Genomic DNA, 16,464 nt, shown 5'->3' on the forward strand with positions numbered 1-16,464 from the left:
AGGTCTATATACCCACTATGTACCATTTTGATTCTACAATTAATGTTGGGTTTTATTCATCTTATCACATCTCTATTCATCTGTCCATCCCTCTATCCATCCACCCACCTATTCATTATATTTTTGGTACATTTCAATGTACATTTCAAATGTAAATTGCAGATTTACACTTCCCCTCGTGTACTTCAGCATCCTTTCTTTTAAGGCCATGCGGTGTTTTGTTGGGTAGATGAACTATAATTTGTTTAAGCAGCCCCTTGCTAAGGGACACGTAGGCTTTTAATCTGTTGCTGTGAGTGCTTGATACTCACTCACTGATTTCTGGCATACTCCTGCAATGTAGGAACCACCACCCCCATTTCATAGATGTGAGATCAAAGGTTCAGAGAAGCTGCATTGCAAAGGCACACAGCTAGGAAGGGATTCAAAAGCAGGTTGCTTTGTTTTGTTTTGTTTTGTTTTTTGGCTCAAACCTATGTTGTGTCCCCATTTGTGACTCAGCCTCTTCTGCTGCTGCACTGCCTGGGGTGGTTTGAGATGGGGTTTGGGTTCAAGCCAAGGAGCTGGGGTTGGAATGGTTAGAGGAAGGGGAGGAAAAGGGACCCCCAAGACCACTTCCCAGCCTTGAAGTTAAGGCATATAGCCTGCTAGAGTCCTGAGCCCCTTCTGGCTTGGGACATCCTCTCCCTGGGGCAGCTGATCACATGTTCTCTCTGCAGCCTTCCCAGAGGAGCTTCCGGCAGACCTGAAGCACTGGAAGCCAGGTGAGCAGGGCAGGTGGGCTGGGGTTGGGAGGGGTGGATGCCTTGGGGAGGGGATGGAAGAGATTGAACTCCTGGCCCAAGTCTGATGGGGACGGTGCATGGTGCAGCCCCTGCCCTTCTTTGGGTAGAGCCTGAGAGCTTGGGGCCCCTTAGAGTCCCCTGAGGGACTCACGACTATTTGTGGAAGATGGTAGGGGCTTGGAGCTAACAGCTTGTTCATAGGTTCTATTCTGCCCCAGCTCTCCTTGTGGAGGCCCTAGGGTCCTGCTCAGCATAGCTCTCAGAGCCAAGTCACAAGTAGAGGACTGGGGGACTGCCTGGCACAGAGCAGTTGCTGATCAACACAGCTGCAGCCAGGGCTGGGAATATGACAAGCATTTCCTCTGTCAAGAGAGACATCCATGCCACCCTGGGGCCCTCCCCATCCCAGGCAGGCCCCTCCAAGCACCCAGCCTCTAACACAGCCCCCTTCCTCACAGCTGAGCCCCCCACTGTGGTGACTGGCAGTCTCCTAGTGGGACCAGTGAGCAACTCCTCCACCCTGCCCTGCCTGCCATTGTCTGCGCTGTTCAACCAGGAGCCAGCCTCCGGCCAGACGCACCTGGAGAAAACCGACCAGATTCCCAGTATGTTAGGGAGCTTGGAGATGGTGGGCTTTCTCCCTCTTGGGAGGTGGATAAGGAGTTGACACTAAGGCAGGGACTGTCAAGAACTGGACCTCACCCCTCCCCAACCCTATCAGTGTCACTCACCTCTGCCCCAGCCAGTTTTATCCTTGGGGACCCCATCAGCTCAATCCCTGGCAGAGAACACGCCTCAGAAGGAAACACATTCGTGCGAGGATTAGGAGCGAATCTCCACCAATTAGGGCATTCACCTGCCAGCCTTATTCATTCATCAGCTCTTCATGGAGCCCCTTCTGTGTGCCAACTGTTCTGCTGGGTGCTAAGAATTCCATCAGGGCGGGACGGAAACAGCTACGGCTCTTAGGGAAATTAGGGCCCTTTAGGGGGGTCAGACATTAATCAAATAAGCAAAAGCAGAATCGCAAACACAGGTGCTATGCAAGATCCCACCTCGCTGCCTTTGTCTCTTGCAGTACCTTCCTCCAGTTCCTCGTTGAGCTGCCTGAATCTCCCTGAGGGACCCATCCAGTTTGTCCCCACCATCTCCACTCTGCCCCATGGGCTCTGGCAAATCTCTGGGGCTGGAACAGAGGTCTCCAGTATATTCATCTACCATGGTGAGTGCAGGGCCTGGCTCCCCGACCACCTCTCCCTCCTACCTGACGACTCCCTGACCTCATCCTCCCCATACTCCATGCACTTGGCAGTGGTGCCCTAGCACCTTCTCATGATCCTCCCTCCCCAGCACAACTTTCTCTGTCCTTATTTCCCAAAAAATCAAAGCAGAGGAGCAGAGATTCCTGAGGCAGTCTGGGTGCACGACCAAGAGTGGTTGTGTGGCCTTCCATATGTTGCTTTCCCCTTCTGACCCTTAGTTTTTCCTTTTTTTTTTTTTAAATGTTTGTGTTTTTACATTGCAACCTCAATACATGCCCATTAATAAGCTAATGATAAGTGATGTTTACAAGAATTCATTGTCTCTCTCACTCTTTTAGTATACTGATGTGAATAGTTTGGTGTGCATCCTTGCATAGCTTTCTCTGATTTGTCTTGTTTCCTAATCAGTAAAATGGTCCCTACTGACCCACCACACTGAGGGGCTGTGAATTGTCCCAGGGAAGGTATGTTTGGGCTCTCAGGGATGAGGCCAGGAGGATGCTTCCACTCAAGTCCAGAGCATCCGTTCATGGTTGCGTGACAGTTTCAGTATAACGCACTGGTATCTCAGAGGCAGAGAAGCAGTTCCTGATATCTAGGAAAATGAGCACTGACCACACAGTAGGGAGAGTTCAATAGTAGTACCTGCCCTAAGCTCCTTATGAGCTAATTGCACCCATTTCACAGATTGGAAAAGCAAGGTTCCAGGAGCTAGATGTAACTCCAGAGCTCTTTCCTCAGCTCTGTCCTGAAATATCTTCCTTTGGAAGTTCTCTCTTCTCTCCAGACTTCCTGAGCTCCACAGCCCGGTTTGGAGTAGGGGTGACCCAAGTGCGTTTCTGGAATCAATACCTCGTTATTCTCACACCCTTCTCCACCCCCAATGTAGGTGAGGTGCCCCAGGCCAGCCAAGTACCCCCTCCCAGTGGACTCACTGTCCACGGCCTCCCAACATCTCCAGACCGGCCAGGCTCCACCAGCCCCTTTGCTCCATCAGCCACTGACCTGCCCAGCATGCCTGAACCTGCCCTGACCTCCCGAGCAAACATGACAGGTAAGGACCCTCAGGGCCTGTGAGAGGTACTAGAAGCAGGATCGAGGCCCTGGGGAAGGAATTGTCTCAAATAAGATCCACAAGCAAAGCTGCCTGTAGGGACAACAGGTCATGTTTAGGCGTCAGTCAGGACAGGGAGGGTCTCCAGGGAGTGGAGGCATGGTTGTGGGGGAATGGACAGCTAGAGAATCCACATCCCATCCAAATACAGCCATCAGCCTTCAGCTGCTTGTTACCCAGCAGAAAAGCCAGACAATGTGGTCAGATCTTTTGAAGCTGAAAACCCTGATTTTTACATAGATATTGTGATTTTTAATTTTTATTTTATTATTTATTTATTGTTGAGATGGAGTCTCGCTCTGTTGCCCAGGCTAGAGTGCAGTGGTGCGATCTCAGCTCACTGCAACGTCTGCCCTACAGGTTCAAGTGATTCTCCTGCCTCAGCCTCCAGAGCAGCTGCAATTACAGGTGTGCACCATCACACCCGGCTAATTTCTGTAATTTCAGTAGAGACAAGTTTTACCATGTTGGCCAGGCTGGTCTTGAACTCCTGATCTCAAGTGATCCACCTGCCTCGGCCTCCCAAAGTGCTGGGATTACAGGCATGAGCCACTGCACCCAGTCTGATATTGTGATTTTTTTTTTTTTTTAAACATGAGTGAAAATTTTGAAAGTACAGTTGGCCAAAGAAAGACATCTTTGAGTTAGATACAGCCTCAGGCCGCTATCTTATAACCTCCGTCTTGGGAAACTCAGCCCATGAAGGCTGTAATGACTAAGTGGCCCAGAGGGAGGGGAGTCCCCAGGGGTAACCCTCACCCTAAATCTGGCACCTGCTTCTCCATCTCCAGAGCACAAGACGTCCCCCACCCAATGCCAGGCAGCTGGAGAGGTCTCCAACAAGCTTCCAAAATGGCCTGGTGAGTGGTGCGGGATCTCTCTGCCCTTGGTGCTGGAGATGGAAGCCCAAATCTGGCTTCACATCACTCATTCACTTGACACTTATTCAATCCCTTTTTTGTTGGCTCACACACTCATTTATTTACTCATTCATTCATTCACTTATTTGATGATGCCATCATTTCACCATTCACTCCACCACTCCCTCAAATAATATTTATTGCCCTGCAACAAGCCTGCACTGGGTGTTGACATTTCATTTTCAGGCTGAGAGAATGAATGAGGGGCAAGCGAATGATGAAGTGAGTGAGTGGATGAAGTGAGAAGTTGATGAGGATAGGAGCAATGGAAAGTGAGAATAAACCAGTGAACAGGAGAATTACTAAATTACTAAATGCTTACTCTCACATACTGGTCTAAGCATGTTAGGTATGTTAAATCATTAACGTCTCACACAATCCCAATATTATCCCCATTTTCCAGATGAGGCTACTGAGGCATGGTGGGATGTATAGCATGCTCAGAATTGCTCCAACCAGTGGTAGAGCCGGGATTTGAACCCAGACACGTGGGCTCCACTGTCTTAACTCTTAACACTCCCTCCCATGAGCTCCCCATGGTGAGTGAGTAGTGATCAAGCGAAGAAAAAGGTTAGTGAGTAAATGAAGGAATGAGAAAAGGTAGCCATGCATCGTGGCTTACACCTATAATCCCAGCACTTTGGGAGGCCAAGACGGGTGGATCACCTGAGGTCAAGAGTTCGAGACCAGCCTGGCCAACATAGTGAAACCCCGTCTCCATTAAGAATACAAAAATTAGCCGGACGTGGTAGTGGGTGCCTGTAATCCCAGCTACTTGGGAGGCTGAGGCAGGAGAATCGCTTAAACCCAGGAGGTGGAGGTTGCCGTGAGCTGAGATTGCACCAGTGCACTCCAGCCTGGGCGACAGAGCAGGATCCATCTCAAAAAAAAAAAAAAAGAGAGAGAGAGAGAAAAGGTCTAAAAGGAGTGGACAGATAAGCAAGAGAGAGGATGAGTGAAGGAATGGGTGTGGAAATGAGTGAACTAATGAATGAGTGGGTGACTGAATGAAGCAGTTGATGAAGACTGTACGGGGGCCAGATGTGGTGGCTCACACCTGTAATCCCAGCACTTTGGGAGGCAAAGGCGGAAGGATTGCTTGAGCCCAGGAGTTCAAGACCAGCCTGGGCAAAATAGTGAGAACTTATCTCCACAAAAAAACAAAAAAGAAAAATTAGCCAGGCGTGGCAGTGGGCGCCTGTAGTCCCAGCTACTCAGGAGGCTGAGGTGGAAGGATTGCTTGAGCCTGCGAGGTTGAGGCTGCAGTGGGCCATGATTGTGCCACTGCACTCCAGCCTGGGCAACATAGTGAGAACCCATCTCTACAAAAAAATCAAAAAATAATCTGGGCATGGTGTCACATGTCTGTGGTCCCAGCTACTTGGGAGGTGGAGTCAGGAGGATCGCATGAGCCCAGGGGGTTGAGGTTGCAGCAAGCTGTGATCACACCACTGCATTCCAGCCTGGGCAAAAAAGCCAGACCCTGTCTCAAAACAAAACAAAACAAACAAACAAACTGTGTGGGGAACAGATGCAAATGATGGTGGCAGTGCTGGCCTTGTGGTGGCTGGCCCTGGCCCTGCCTCTCGCATACCCCCACCCTGACACGCCCCTGGCCTTTGCAGAGCCAGTGGAGCAGTTCTACCGCTCACTGCAGGACACGTATGGGGCCGAGCCCGCAGGCCGCGATGGCATCCTGGTGGAGGTGGATCTGGTGCGGGCCAGGCTGGAGAGGAGCAGCAGCAAGAGCCTGGAGCGGGAACTGGCCACCCCGGACTGGGCAGAACGGCAGCTGGCCCAAGGAGGACTGGCTGAGGTGCTGTTGGCTGACAAGGAGCACCGGCGGCCGCGTGAGACACGAGTGATTGCTGTGCTGGGCAAAGCTGGTCAGGGCAAGAGCTATTGGGCTGGGGCAGTGAGCCGGGCCTGGGCTTGTGGCCGGCTTCCCCAGTACGACTTTGTCTTCTCTGTCCCCTGCCACTGCTTGAACCGTCCGGGGGATGCCTATGGCCTGCAGGATCTGCTCTTCTCCCTGGGCCCACAGCCACTCGTGGCGGCCGATGAGGTTTTCAGCCACATCTTGAAGAGACCTGACCGCGTTCTGCTCATCCTAGACGCCTTCGAGGAGCTGGAAGCACAAGATGGCTTCCTGCACAGCACGTGCGGACCGGCACCGGCGGAGCCCTGCTCCCTCCGGGGGCTGCTGGCCGGCCTTTTCCAGAAGAAGCTGCTCCGAGGTTGCACCCTCCTCCTCACAGCCCGGCCCCGGGGCCGCCTGGTCCAGAGCCTGAGCAAGGCCGACGCCCTATTTGAGCTGTCCGGCTTCTCCATGGAGCAGGCCCAGGCCTACGTGATGCGCTACTTTGAGAGCTCAGGGATGACCGAGCACCAAGACAGAGCCCTGACGCTCCTCCGGGACCGGCCACTTCTTCTCAGTCACAGCCACAGCCCTACTTTGTGCCGGGCAGTGTGCCAGCTCTCAGAGGCCCTGCTGGAGCTTGGGGAGGACGCCAAGCTGCCCTCCACGCTCACGGGACTCTATGTCGGCCTGCTGGGCCGTGCAGCCCTCAACAGCCCCCCCGGGGCCCTGGCAGAGCTGGCCAAGCTGGCCTGGGAGCTGGGCCGCAGACACCAAAGTACCCTACAAGAGGACCAGTTCCCATCCGCAGACGTGAGGACCTGGGCGATGGCCAAAGGCTTAGTCCAACACCCCCCAGGGGCCGCAGAGTCCGAGCTGGCCTTCCCCAGCTTCCTCCTGCAATGCTTCCTGGGGGCCCTGTGGCTGGCTCTGAGTGGCGAAATCAAGGACAAGGAGCTCCCTCAGTATCTAGCATTGACCCCAAGGAAGAAGAGGCCCTATGACAACTGGCTGGAGGGCGTGCCACGCTTTCTAGCCGGGCTGATCTTCCAGCCTCGCGCCCGCTGCCTGGGAGCCCTAGTCGGGCCATCGGCGACTGCCTTGGCGGACAGGAAGCAGAAGGTGCTTGCGAGGTACCTGAAGCGGCTGCAGCCGGGGACACTGCGGGCGCGGCAGCTGCTGGAGCTGCTGCACTGCGCCCACGAGGCCGAGGAGGCTGGAATTTGGCAGCACGTGGTGCAGGAGCTCCCCGCCCGCCTCTCTTTTCTGGGCACCCGTCTCACGCCTCCTGATGCACATGTACTGGGCAAGGCCTTGGAGGCGGCGGGCCGAGACTTCTCCCTGGACCTCCGCAGCACTGGCATTTGCCCCTCTGGATTGGGGAGCCTCGTGGGACTCAGCTGTGTCACCCGTTTCAGGTGGGGCGAGGGGCTTGGGGAAGAGGCACCCTTGTGTTGGGCATTAACTGCGGTCTTGGTGCCAAGCCCAGTGCTCTGTGGGGGCTCTTTTAGTATGCAGAGCAGCCGGGTGGGGCAGAATGGATTCTCTCCATTTTTAAGTTGAGGATGTTGAGGCTCAGAGAGGGGCAGCCACTTGCCACACAGCAAGTGAGAGGCAATGGCATTCTCCCAATCAATATTTGAAGGCCGGCCATGTGCCAGTCACTGGGATATGTCTAGAATCTGAGACTGACCTGGGCTCAAATTTGTTTTATTCTTTCCACCTCCTGAGCAAGCCACCGTTTTCTTATGCTAAGAGTAAAGCCATGGCCTCCCCTTGGACTCTCTGCCTCCATTCTCTCCTCTTCCACTCCATTTTATATTCAGCAACCAGACCAATCTTCTCAGAACTTGAATCTGATTGTATCCCATCCCTGCTTACAATCCTTCAGGGACACTCCACCACTGTCAGGATGAAGTCTAAATTCCTTAATTTGGTTTCATTAAGTCGGTCTGCAATCTGCTTGAGCATTTCAGCTTAATCTCCAGAGGATTGCTTCCATATTTCCCCCTAAACATACTTTACCCAAGCTGTAAGGTCCTACATAATTGTGCCAATAATTTAGCCGTGAGCTTCCTGGTAGCCGAAGCAAAAAGGGAAAGAAAACCACTGTGTGAGTTGTGAGAAAGTAGGAATCAATAAATGCTGGAGTGGTCATGGAAGGCTTTCTGGGAAAGGTAGAGGTTGAGCTAAGGAAAGAAAGTATTTTAATAGGTAGGAGGACCCTTCATGGAGCTGCCGTTCCATTAAGGTCTAGCCTGGTCACCGTGCCTGGGTCTGAGGCCCTCCCTCCACAGGGCTGCCTTGAGTGACACAGTGGTGCTGTGGGAGTCCCTGCGGCAGCATGGGGAGACCAAGCTACTTCAGGCAGCAGAGGAGAAGTTCACCATTGAGCCTTTCAAAGCCAAGTCCCTGAAGGATGTGGAAGACCTGGGAAAGCTTGTGCAGACTCAGAGGTGAGGGGAGAGGCGGATGGGAGGTGGTTCACGCCATGCAAGTTGAGGACATGTAGGACCCATTCTCAAGTTTGTCATGGGCATTTCCAGTGCTCCCTGTCCTCTGGGACACCCCACGCCCTCTTTCTGGGCAATGGCTACCCAGAGTCTCTCACTGCACTCGCTGCCCAGGCGGAGCCTCCAGAATTGAAAACTTTGCTGCATTCAAAACCTGCCATCATGTGCCCAAGTCTTAGCTAAAGCCATGGAGAACCTCTCCCCTTCTAGGAGTTAACAAGGATGCCTTGTGCATCTAGTAACAGAAGTGACACCTACTGCCACCCTTTGAGGCATTTAGGTCAACTGTTGTCCCGAATTTATAGATGGCAGAGCTAAGGTCCAGAAGGCAGACAAAACTTGATTACAGAACAAGTTAACCGTCTTTCATTCATTCCTTCATCACACATTGTTGGAGCACCTCTTAAGTGCTGTCTGGGATAGGTACTGGTAAGTGCCTAATCTGAGGCTCATTTCCATGAAAGACACAGTCCTGAGATCTTTTATTTTTATTTTTATTATTTCTTAAAGACAGGGTCTCGCTGTGTCTACCAGGCTAGAGTACAGTAGTGCGATCATAGTTTACTGTAGCTTCAGAACTCCTGAGCTCAAGTGATTCTCGTGCGTCAGTCTACCAAGTAGCTGGGATTATAGGTGCACATCAACACACCGGATGATTTTTTAAGTTTTTGTAGACACAGGGATCTTGCTATGTTGCCCAGACTGGTTTCGAACTCCTGGCCTCAAGCAATCCTCCTGCCTCAGCCTCCTAAAGTGCGGGGACTACAGTCATGAGGCACGGCACCCAGAGAGATCTCTTTTTTTGAGGGGGACAGCAATTGCCCCAAGGAAAGCAATCCCCCTGGGGAATTTGGGCACTGGGGCAGCCATCATGGGACCCCTGGGTAAGGGCTCAGCGACAGCAGTGCCTGCTCCCCCTAACATTGCCTGTTCTCTCCAGGACGAGAAGTTCCTCGGAAGACACAGCTGGGGAGCTCCCTGCTGTTCGGGACCTAAAGAAACTGGAGTTTGCGTAAGCAAAAGGGTGGATTGTCTTGTGGGTCTGCGCAAGGTTTCCCCTGCAGCATTAGCTGGGCTTGTACCACCTGAATGGAGATCGATCTCCAGGATCATTCTTACCCTCTTGTCCACCACTTTGGAAATAGCTTCCAGCAGCTGGAAAGTGACCAGTGTGGGCAAATGCTGGAGGTTCTCAGATTTGAAGCTAATGGACCCGTTTGCTGGTTAACATGGTCATTACCATCACTCATTCAACAGACGTATTGAGCACTTGAATGACTGAGGCTGCTGTCCTCAATGAGCTGACAGTCTAATCAACTCCCCTCTGGAGGAGGTCAGGGGGACTTCCTGGAGGAGGTGATATCTGCATTGAAGCTTCAGTGAGAATAAGGAATGAGCTGAGTGGGGAGAGGGGAGTAAGAAAGGCTTTCCAGGAATTATAATTCGGCCAGGGATCAGAAAAGGCCCAATGTGTCCCCAACCTTCCGTAGGAGGATGCCACTATGACTATGGAGTCCTTTCCCCTCCTGTGGCCAGGAACTGCACAACGTCCCTTGTGCCTGAGCTTGTTTACTTCCACAGCCAAGGGATTGCCTCCCCGGGGAGAATCTTTCCCCCATTTTGAAGGATTCCCAGGAGCTTTTGACGTGCAGCTAGGATGAAAAAGCAACCCTACTTGCCTGGGACTATCCTGGTTTGAGAACTGAAAATCTTGCATCCCAAGAAGCCCCTCAGTCCCAGGCAAACTGGGACAGTTGGTCGCTCTATGTGCGGCCAGGGCTGGGGGCCAACACCCTAGGCAGTGCTGCTGGGGTGACAGACATGGAGACCTAGGCAGGGCTCTAGGGAGTCCAGTTGTGTCTGGGTCACTGAGGAGGGGCAGCCCACCATACATGGGCCCCAAGAAAGCACAATAATTGTTATATTTAGATCTGTCAGAATATAGCTTTTCTTTCTTTCTTTCCTTTCTTTTTCTTTCTTTCTTCTTCTTTCTTTCTTCTTTCTTTCTATTTCCTCTTTCTTTCCTTTCCCTTCCTTTTCTTTCCTTCCCTCCCTTCCTCCTTCCTTCCTTCCCTCCCTCCCTCCTTCCCCCCATTTCTTTTCTTTCTTTTTTCTTTTTCTTTCTCTTTGTTTCTTTCTTTCTCTCTCTCTCTTCCTTCCTTCCTCCCTCCCTATCTCTCTCTTTCTTTCCTTCTTTCCTTTCTCTCCTTTCTCTTTCTTTCCATTCTCTTTCTTTCTCTTTCCTTCCTTCCCTTCCTTCCCTTCCTTCCCTTCCCTTCCTTCCTTCTTTTTCCTTCCCTTTCCTTTCCTTTTCTTCTCTTTTCTTTCTTGGGGCAGAGTCTTACTCTGTCTCTCAGGCTGGAGTTCAGTGGCACAATTACAGCTCACCACAGCCTCAACTTCCCTGGGCTCAAGTGATCCTCCCACCTCAGCCTCCCTAGTAGCTGGGACTACAGGCATGCCCCACCCGGCTAATTTTTGTATTTTTTGTAGAGACAGGGTTTCACCATGTTGCCCAGTCTGGTCTCGAGCTCCTGGGCTCAAGCAATCCTCCCACCTCAGCCTCCCAAAGTGCTAGGATTACAGGTGTGAGCTCCCGCACCTGGCCAGAACAGGCTTTTAAATTTGCAACTCACCTTCCATCTCAATTATCTCAGGGGACCCTCCTCTACAGGCATTGTCATCATCTCCCCATTGTACAAATGGCAACGCTGAGAACAAGAGACTTTAAATTGTTTATCCAAAGTCATAAAAGTCAGGTCAGCCTGGCCCTAAGCTCTTTCCACAGAAAAAGCTAAATGAATGTTTGTTCCTTGGTAGAGGTCTAGATCATCTAATGATTAGGAAAGAGTTGTTATGCCTGTGGTATATTCAGTGCTTTTTTTTTTTTTTTTTTTTTTTTTTTGGAGATGGGGTCTTGCTCTGTCGCCCAGGCTGGAATGCAGTGGTGTGATCTTGGCTTACTGCAATCTCCACCTCCCGGTTCAAGCAATTCTCCTGCCTCAGCCTCCCGAGTAGCTGGGATTACAGGTGCACACCACTACGCCTGGCCAATTTTTGTATTTTTAGTAGAGACGGGCTTTCACCATGTTGGCCAGGCTGGTCTTGAACTCCTGGCCTCAGATGTTCCTCCCACCTCAGCCTCCCAAAGTGCTGGGATTACAGGCGTAAGCCACCACGCCCAGCCTATAATTCAGTGCATTTTATATATAATCTCATTAATCTCAAGAGCTACTGTGTAAGACAGACAGTCATCATCTTCCCCAGTTTACAGATGAGGAGACTGAGGCCTGGTGAGGTTAAGTGACTTGCCCATGGTCCCCCAGCTGGTCACCCACAAGCTATCAGCTCTCCCTGATCACTGCTCCCCTGTGCCCAGAAAAAAGCCAGTGTCTCTTGTTTTGAACAGAGACAAGGTGCTGAATTTGTCCAGAGGTAAAAATGATGCTGAAAAGGGGAAATGTCTGAAAACAATAACTGAGGGCCCTTTCTGGCCTTAAATTATTTTCAGCTAAAAAAGCCCCTAGTTCAAGATCGGAACTGCGCTCTGGGGAACAGCGGCCGTGGGGTGGAACAGCCTAGGGCCGGGTGATCAGCCACCTGGAGACCGGAAGCCCCCAAGGAGGTTCTGAGGAAGGAAGGAAGGAAGGAAAAGACTTTCTGGCATTTTCTCAGGCTTCTACTGTGCCAGGCACCCTGTAGACCTTATCTGTCAAATCAGGGTGCTTAGCCACTCAAAACCCTACAGGGACTTCGTTTGTACACAGAGTCCTTCCCCAGTTCAGTCCCCACTCACCTGTTCACCCTTATCCCCTACACTCGCTGGGTGCTCTCTCCATTCCAGCCACAGCGCCTCCTTGCTGGTTTTCAACCTCCTAGGCATGCTTCTGCCTCCAGGCCTTTGCACTGGCTGTGCCCTCTGCCTGGAATGCTTCTCCCCAGATATCTGCACGGCTCATGCCTTCACCTCCTCTGGTCTTTACTCAGTGAGGCCTTTTCTTTTCTTCTTTCCCTCTTTCTTCCTTCCTTCCTTCCTTCCTTTCTTTCCCTCCTTTCTTTCTCTCTTTCTTTTTTTCTTTTTCTTTTTCTTTTTTTGAGATGGAGTCTCGCTCTGTCACCCAGGCTGGAGTGCAGTGGCACAATCTCGACTCACTGCAACCTCCTCCTCCCAAGTTCAAGTGATTCTCTTGCCTCAGCCTCCCGAGTAGCTGGGACTGCAGGCACATGCCACCACGCCTGGCTAATTTTTTGTATTTTTAGTAGAGACGGGGTTTCACCGTGTTAGCCAGGATGGTCTCAATCTCCTGACCTCGTGATCCCCCCACCTCGGCCTCCCATAGTGCTGGGATTACACGCGTGAGCCACCACGCCCGGCCTCATTGAGGCCTTTTCTGACCCTCACAGTTAAAAATAAAACTCTGGCCAGGCGCAGTGGCTTATGCCTGTAATCCCAGCACTTTGGGAGGCCGAGGCAGGTGGATCACAAGGCCAGGAGCTCGAGACCAGCCTGGCCAACATAGTGAAACCCTGTCTCTACTAAAAATACAAAAAAAATTAGCTGGGCATGGTGGCAGGTGCCTGTAGTAACAGCTACTTGGGAGGCTGAGGCAGGAGAATCCCTTGAAACCGGGAGGTGGAAGTTGCAGTGAGCTGAGATCGTGCCACTGCAGTCCAGCTTGGATGACAGAGTGAGACCCCATCTCAAAAATAATAATAATAATAATAATAATAAATAAATAAATAAATAAAACTCCATCCCCCTCACGGTTAAAAAAAAAAAACTCCATCCCCCTCACCACTGTACCTTTCTATATGATTCATTGTCTCAGACATCGGCTTGCTTTCCAATTTCTTTAATTATCTGTCTGTCTTCCCCACTGGAATGTCAGCACCCAGAAGGCAAGGATTTTTGTCTGTTTGGCCCACAGCTTTCCTCCCTGGGCCTGGCACATAGTAGGCAAGTGGTCAATATTTAACAATGAATGCCTTAATCCAAGAACCCCATAAGATTGGGGTGAAATATTTGAGGAGATCAAGACTTACGGGTGAAGGGATTTGCCAGGGCCTTTAGCAGGGAGCCAAATGCCAGATCCTGGAGTCAAACTCTGATCCTGTGGCCTTTTGCTGAGGCCAGTGTTCTCAGACTTCAGGATTTCAGAGGCCGAGAACATTTCAGTATGAATTCAAGTGACCGTGCGCGGTTACTGTTTTTTAATTTTTATCAAGGATGCTCATTCAAACAAACAAATAACAACAAAATACCCACTGCTGGCACCATAATTTTACCAGAGAATGATCATTTTAATATTGAAAAAGTTCAAGGGACATAATTGCAGAATAAAAGACAGCTCTTTATATGGAATGCATTTAACCATATTTTTAAACTAAATGGCCCTTCTTTGTCCTTATTTTTCTCATCCCCTTGAAGTCTGGTCTAAATGTTGATCCAGGCTGTGTGACCCTGTGTGAGCTATTTGATCTCCTAGTGCCTGTTTCCCTATATGTAAAATGGAGTTAAGAGCCCATAGCTCAGAGTCTTGAGGAGTAAATAAGATCTAGGCCGAGGGAAGGGCCTAGCATGTCCCTGGCTTATAATAAATGCTCCACAAATGGTTCCTTTTGTTATTAAAATGCAAAGGCATATTAGTCAACCACCTGGTTTACCACTGGTGGTGGTCCTCAGCTGGCATTGCAGGACCCCTTCCCCAGGCTGGGGAGGGAGAAGGGTATCTGTGGACGCTGGGAAGAGTAAGAACTGGCTCCCTTCTTAGAGACAAAAGCTGGGGAGCCCCAAGCTGGGAGCCCAACTTACGTCTTTTTCTTTTTTTTGTTTTTTTTTTTTTTTGAGACAGGGTCTCACTCTTACCCAAGCTGGAGTGCAGTGGTGTGATCATGGCTCACTGCATCCTCCACCTCCTGGGCTCAAGCAATCCTTCCACCTCAGCCTCCCAAGAAGCTGAGACCACAGGACACACCACCACACTCGGCTAATTATTGTATTTTTTGTAGAGACTGAGTCTCACTATGTTGCCCAACCTGGTCTTGAAATCCTGGGCTCAAGCAGTCCTCTTACCTTGGCCTCCCAAAATGCTGGAATTACAGACATGAGCCACTGTTCCCAGCCTCATGGGGCCTCTTATGGGGGGCTATGAAATCTACCCCAAGCAGAAAAGATTGGAGTCCTACGTGGAAGGGTTGCAGGGACCTAAGAGGCTGGGGTGGAAGGGAAGAGGAGGGGCCTCAGACAGGACCTGACTTCTGTGCCTTGTCTCTGCCCCACCCTGGGGCTGAATGAGGGGCTGTGACTGTGACTGGAGGTCTTACTCTTGCTCTTTGCCTCCTAGGCTGGGCCCCATCTCAGGCCCCCAGACTTTCCCCAAACTGGTGCAGATCCTCACGGCCTTTTCCTCCCTGCAGCATCTGGAGTGAGTATAGACTCTGGGACCCCTTCCTCTCAACATCTGGGTGCAGTGCTGTGATCATAGCTCACTGCAGCCTCGAATTCCTGGGCTCAAGTGGTCCTCCTGCCTCAGTCTCCTGAGTAGTTGGGACCACAGGTGCATGCTACAGTGCCTAGCAACCTCTGGGTTTTGACAACCCCAAATCCTGCCCCCAAGGCACATGCAGAGAGAAAAGCCCTCACTTTGTCCCATTTTTTCTCTCTTCCACCTACTGCATCCTCAATGTGGCTGGCACATGAGTGATGAGATGACTCCACATCAGATGGGAATCCCCAATGATAAAAAAAGTTGTAGAGCCTTTCGTGACCTTTGAAACTCCTTTCCTCACAACCTCATTTGTTGCTCTCAGCAATTCAGCTGGGGAGGGGTTGGGGAGCATAGTCCTACTTTACAATGGAGGTTAAGAAAGTTGCCAAGCCTCAGGGGCTTAGTTCCTAAGAAGCTAAACAGGGATTCAAGTCCATCAGGAGTTAGACTTTGCCCTCTGGCTGGCTGGTTGGAGCCCCCAGGTGATGAAGTCCTGGTCTGAAAAGCTCAGGAGTGTGCCGGCTGCCTATGGTGTATTAGAGCTGGGGGGTGGGAAGGGCAGGTGCCAGGGCTGAGGAGGCCTACGCTGGGACGGGAAGGGTCAGATGGCCCCCAGATGCTAGCTGATGGCCCCCATCTGATTCCACCTGCAGCCTGGATGCGCTGAGTGAGAACAAGATCGGGGACGAGGGTGTCTCGCAGCTCTCAGCCACCTTCCCCCAGCTGAAGTCCTTGGAAACCCTCAAGTGAGTGAGCTGGGCCTGCCCTTCCTGCTGAATCTGGCCCCCAAAGTCCAGCTGACTTTTTAAAAATTAATTTAAATTTGTTTTTTTAGACAAGGGCTCGCTGTGTCACCCAGGCTAGAATATAGTGCTATGATCATAGCTCTGCAGCCTTGAACTCCTGGCCTCAAAGAATCTCCTCACCTCAGCTTCCCAAAGTTCTGGGATTATAGGTGTGACTTACCATGCCCAGCCCCAGTGGATTCATCCATTCATTCATTCATTCATTCATTCACTCATTCACCTATTCAATCAGCCATTCATCCTTCCGTTCAATGATTCATCTATTCACTCATGCAGTCATTTCCTTATTAATTACCCAACCATTTGTTAATTTAATCAACAAATATTTAAGGAGGACCTACTACGTGCAGGCACCTTTCTAGGCCCTGGAGACCCAGCTTTAAACAAAACAAATAAATCCCCTGATCTCAGGAATCTTAAATTCTAGTGAGGAGACACAATGAACAAGTAAACAAGTCAGTAATTATAAAGTATACAGTAATGAAAATAATGTTTGGTGACAGAAAATTATACTAGGGGTTAAATAGGAGAGACAGATTAGGATTTATCAATAAAGCATTATTATCAAAACAGTAAAACTTTTTAAAAACTGTTCTGGGCTCTGGAAAGTTGGAGATGGATAAGTTACAGGAGGATCAATGTGATTTTTTTCTTTTTTTCAGACAAGGTCTCACTCTGTCACCCAGGGTGGAGTGCCCTGGTGTAATCATGGCTCACT

General features: G+C 50.7%; 1 protein-coding gene across 16 annotated transcripts in view; it reads left to right on the forward strand.

Moving 5' to 3' along the window:
• The window catches only part of CIITA (class II major histocompatibility complex transactivator), a 63,275-nt gene that overhangs the window by 24,549 nt on the left and 22,262 nt on the right, over positions 1-16,464 (forward strand). For 8 of the 16 annotated variants that reach the window (XM_054453005.2, XM_054453006.2, XM_054453000.2 and 5 more), the window contains exons 6-15: positions 720-764; positions 1,244-1,390; positions 1,864-2,007; positions 2,937-3,101; positions 3,953-4,021; positions 5,707-7,357; positions 8,237-8,395; positions 9,393-9,464; positions 14,797-14,877; positions 15,594-15,686. In XM_054453005.2, coding sequence (XP_054308980.1) covers positions 720-764; positions 1,244-1,390; positions 1,864-2,007; positions 2,937-3,101; positions 3,953-4,021; positions 5,707-7,357; positions 8,237-8,395; positions 9,393-9,464; positions 14,797-14,877; positions 15,594-15,686 — 2,626 coding nt within the window. Of the gene's footprint in view, positions 1-719; positions 765-1,243; positions 1,391-1,863; positions 2,008-2,936; positions 3,102-3,952; positions 4,022-5,706; positions 7,358-8,190; positions 8,396-9,392; positions 9,465-14,796; positions 14,878-15,593; positions 15,687-16,464 lie in introns of those variants that run through there. The other 8 variants (XM_054453012.2, XM_054453013.2, XM_054453009.2 and 5 more) reach the window with 6 other exon arrangements.

Source organism: Pongo pygmaeus, chromosome 18 (genome assembly GCF_028885625.2).
Source record: "Pongo pygmaeus isolate AG05252 chromosome 18, NHGRI_mPonPyg2-v2.0_pri, whole genome shotgun sequence".
NCBI lineage: Eukaryota > Metazoa > Chordata > Mammalia > Primates > Hominidae > Pongo > Pongo pygmaeus.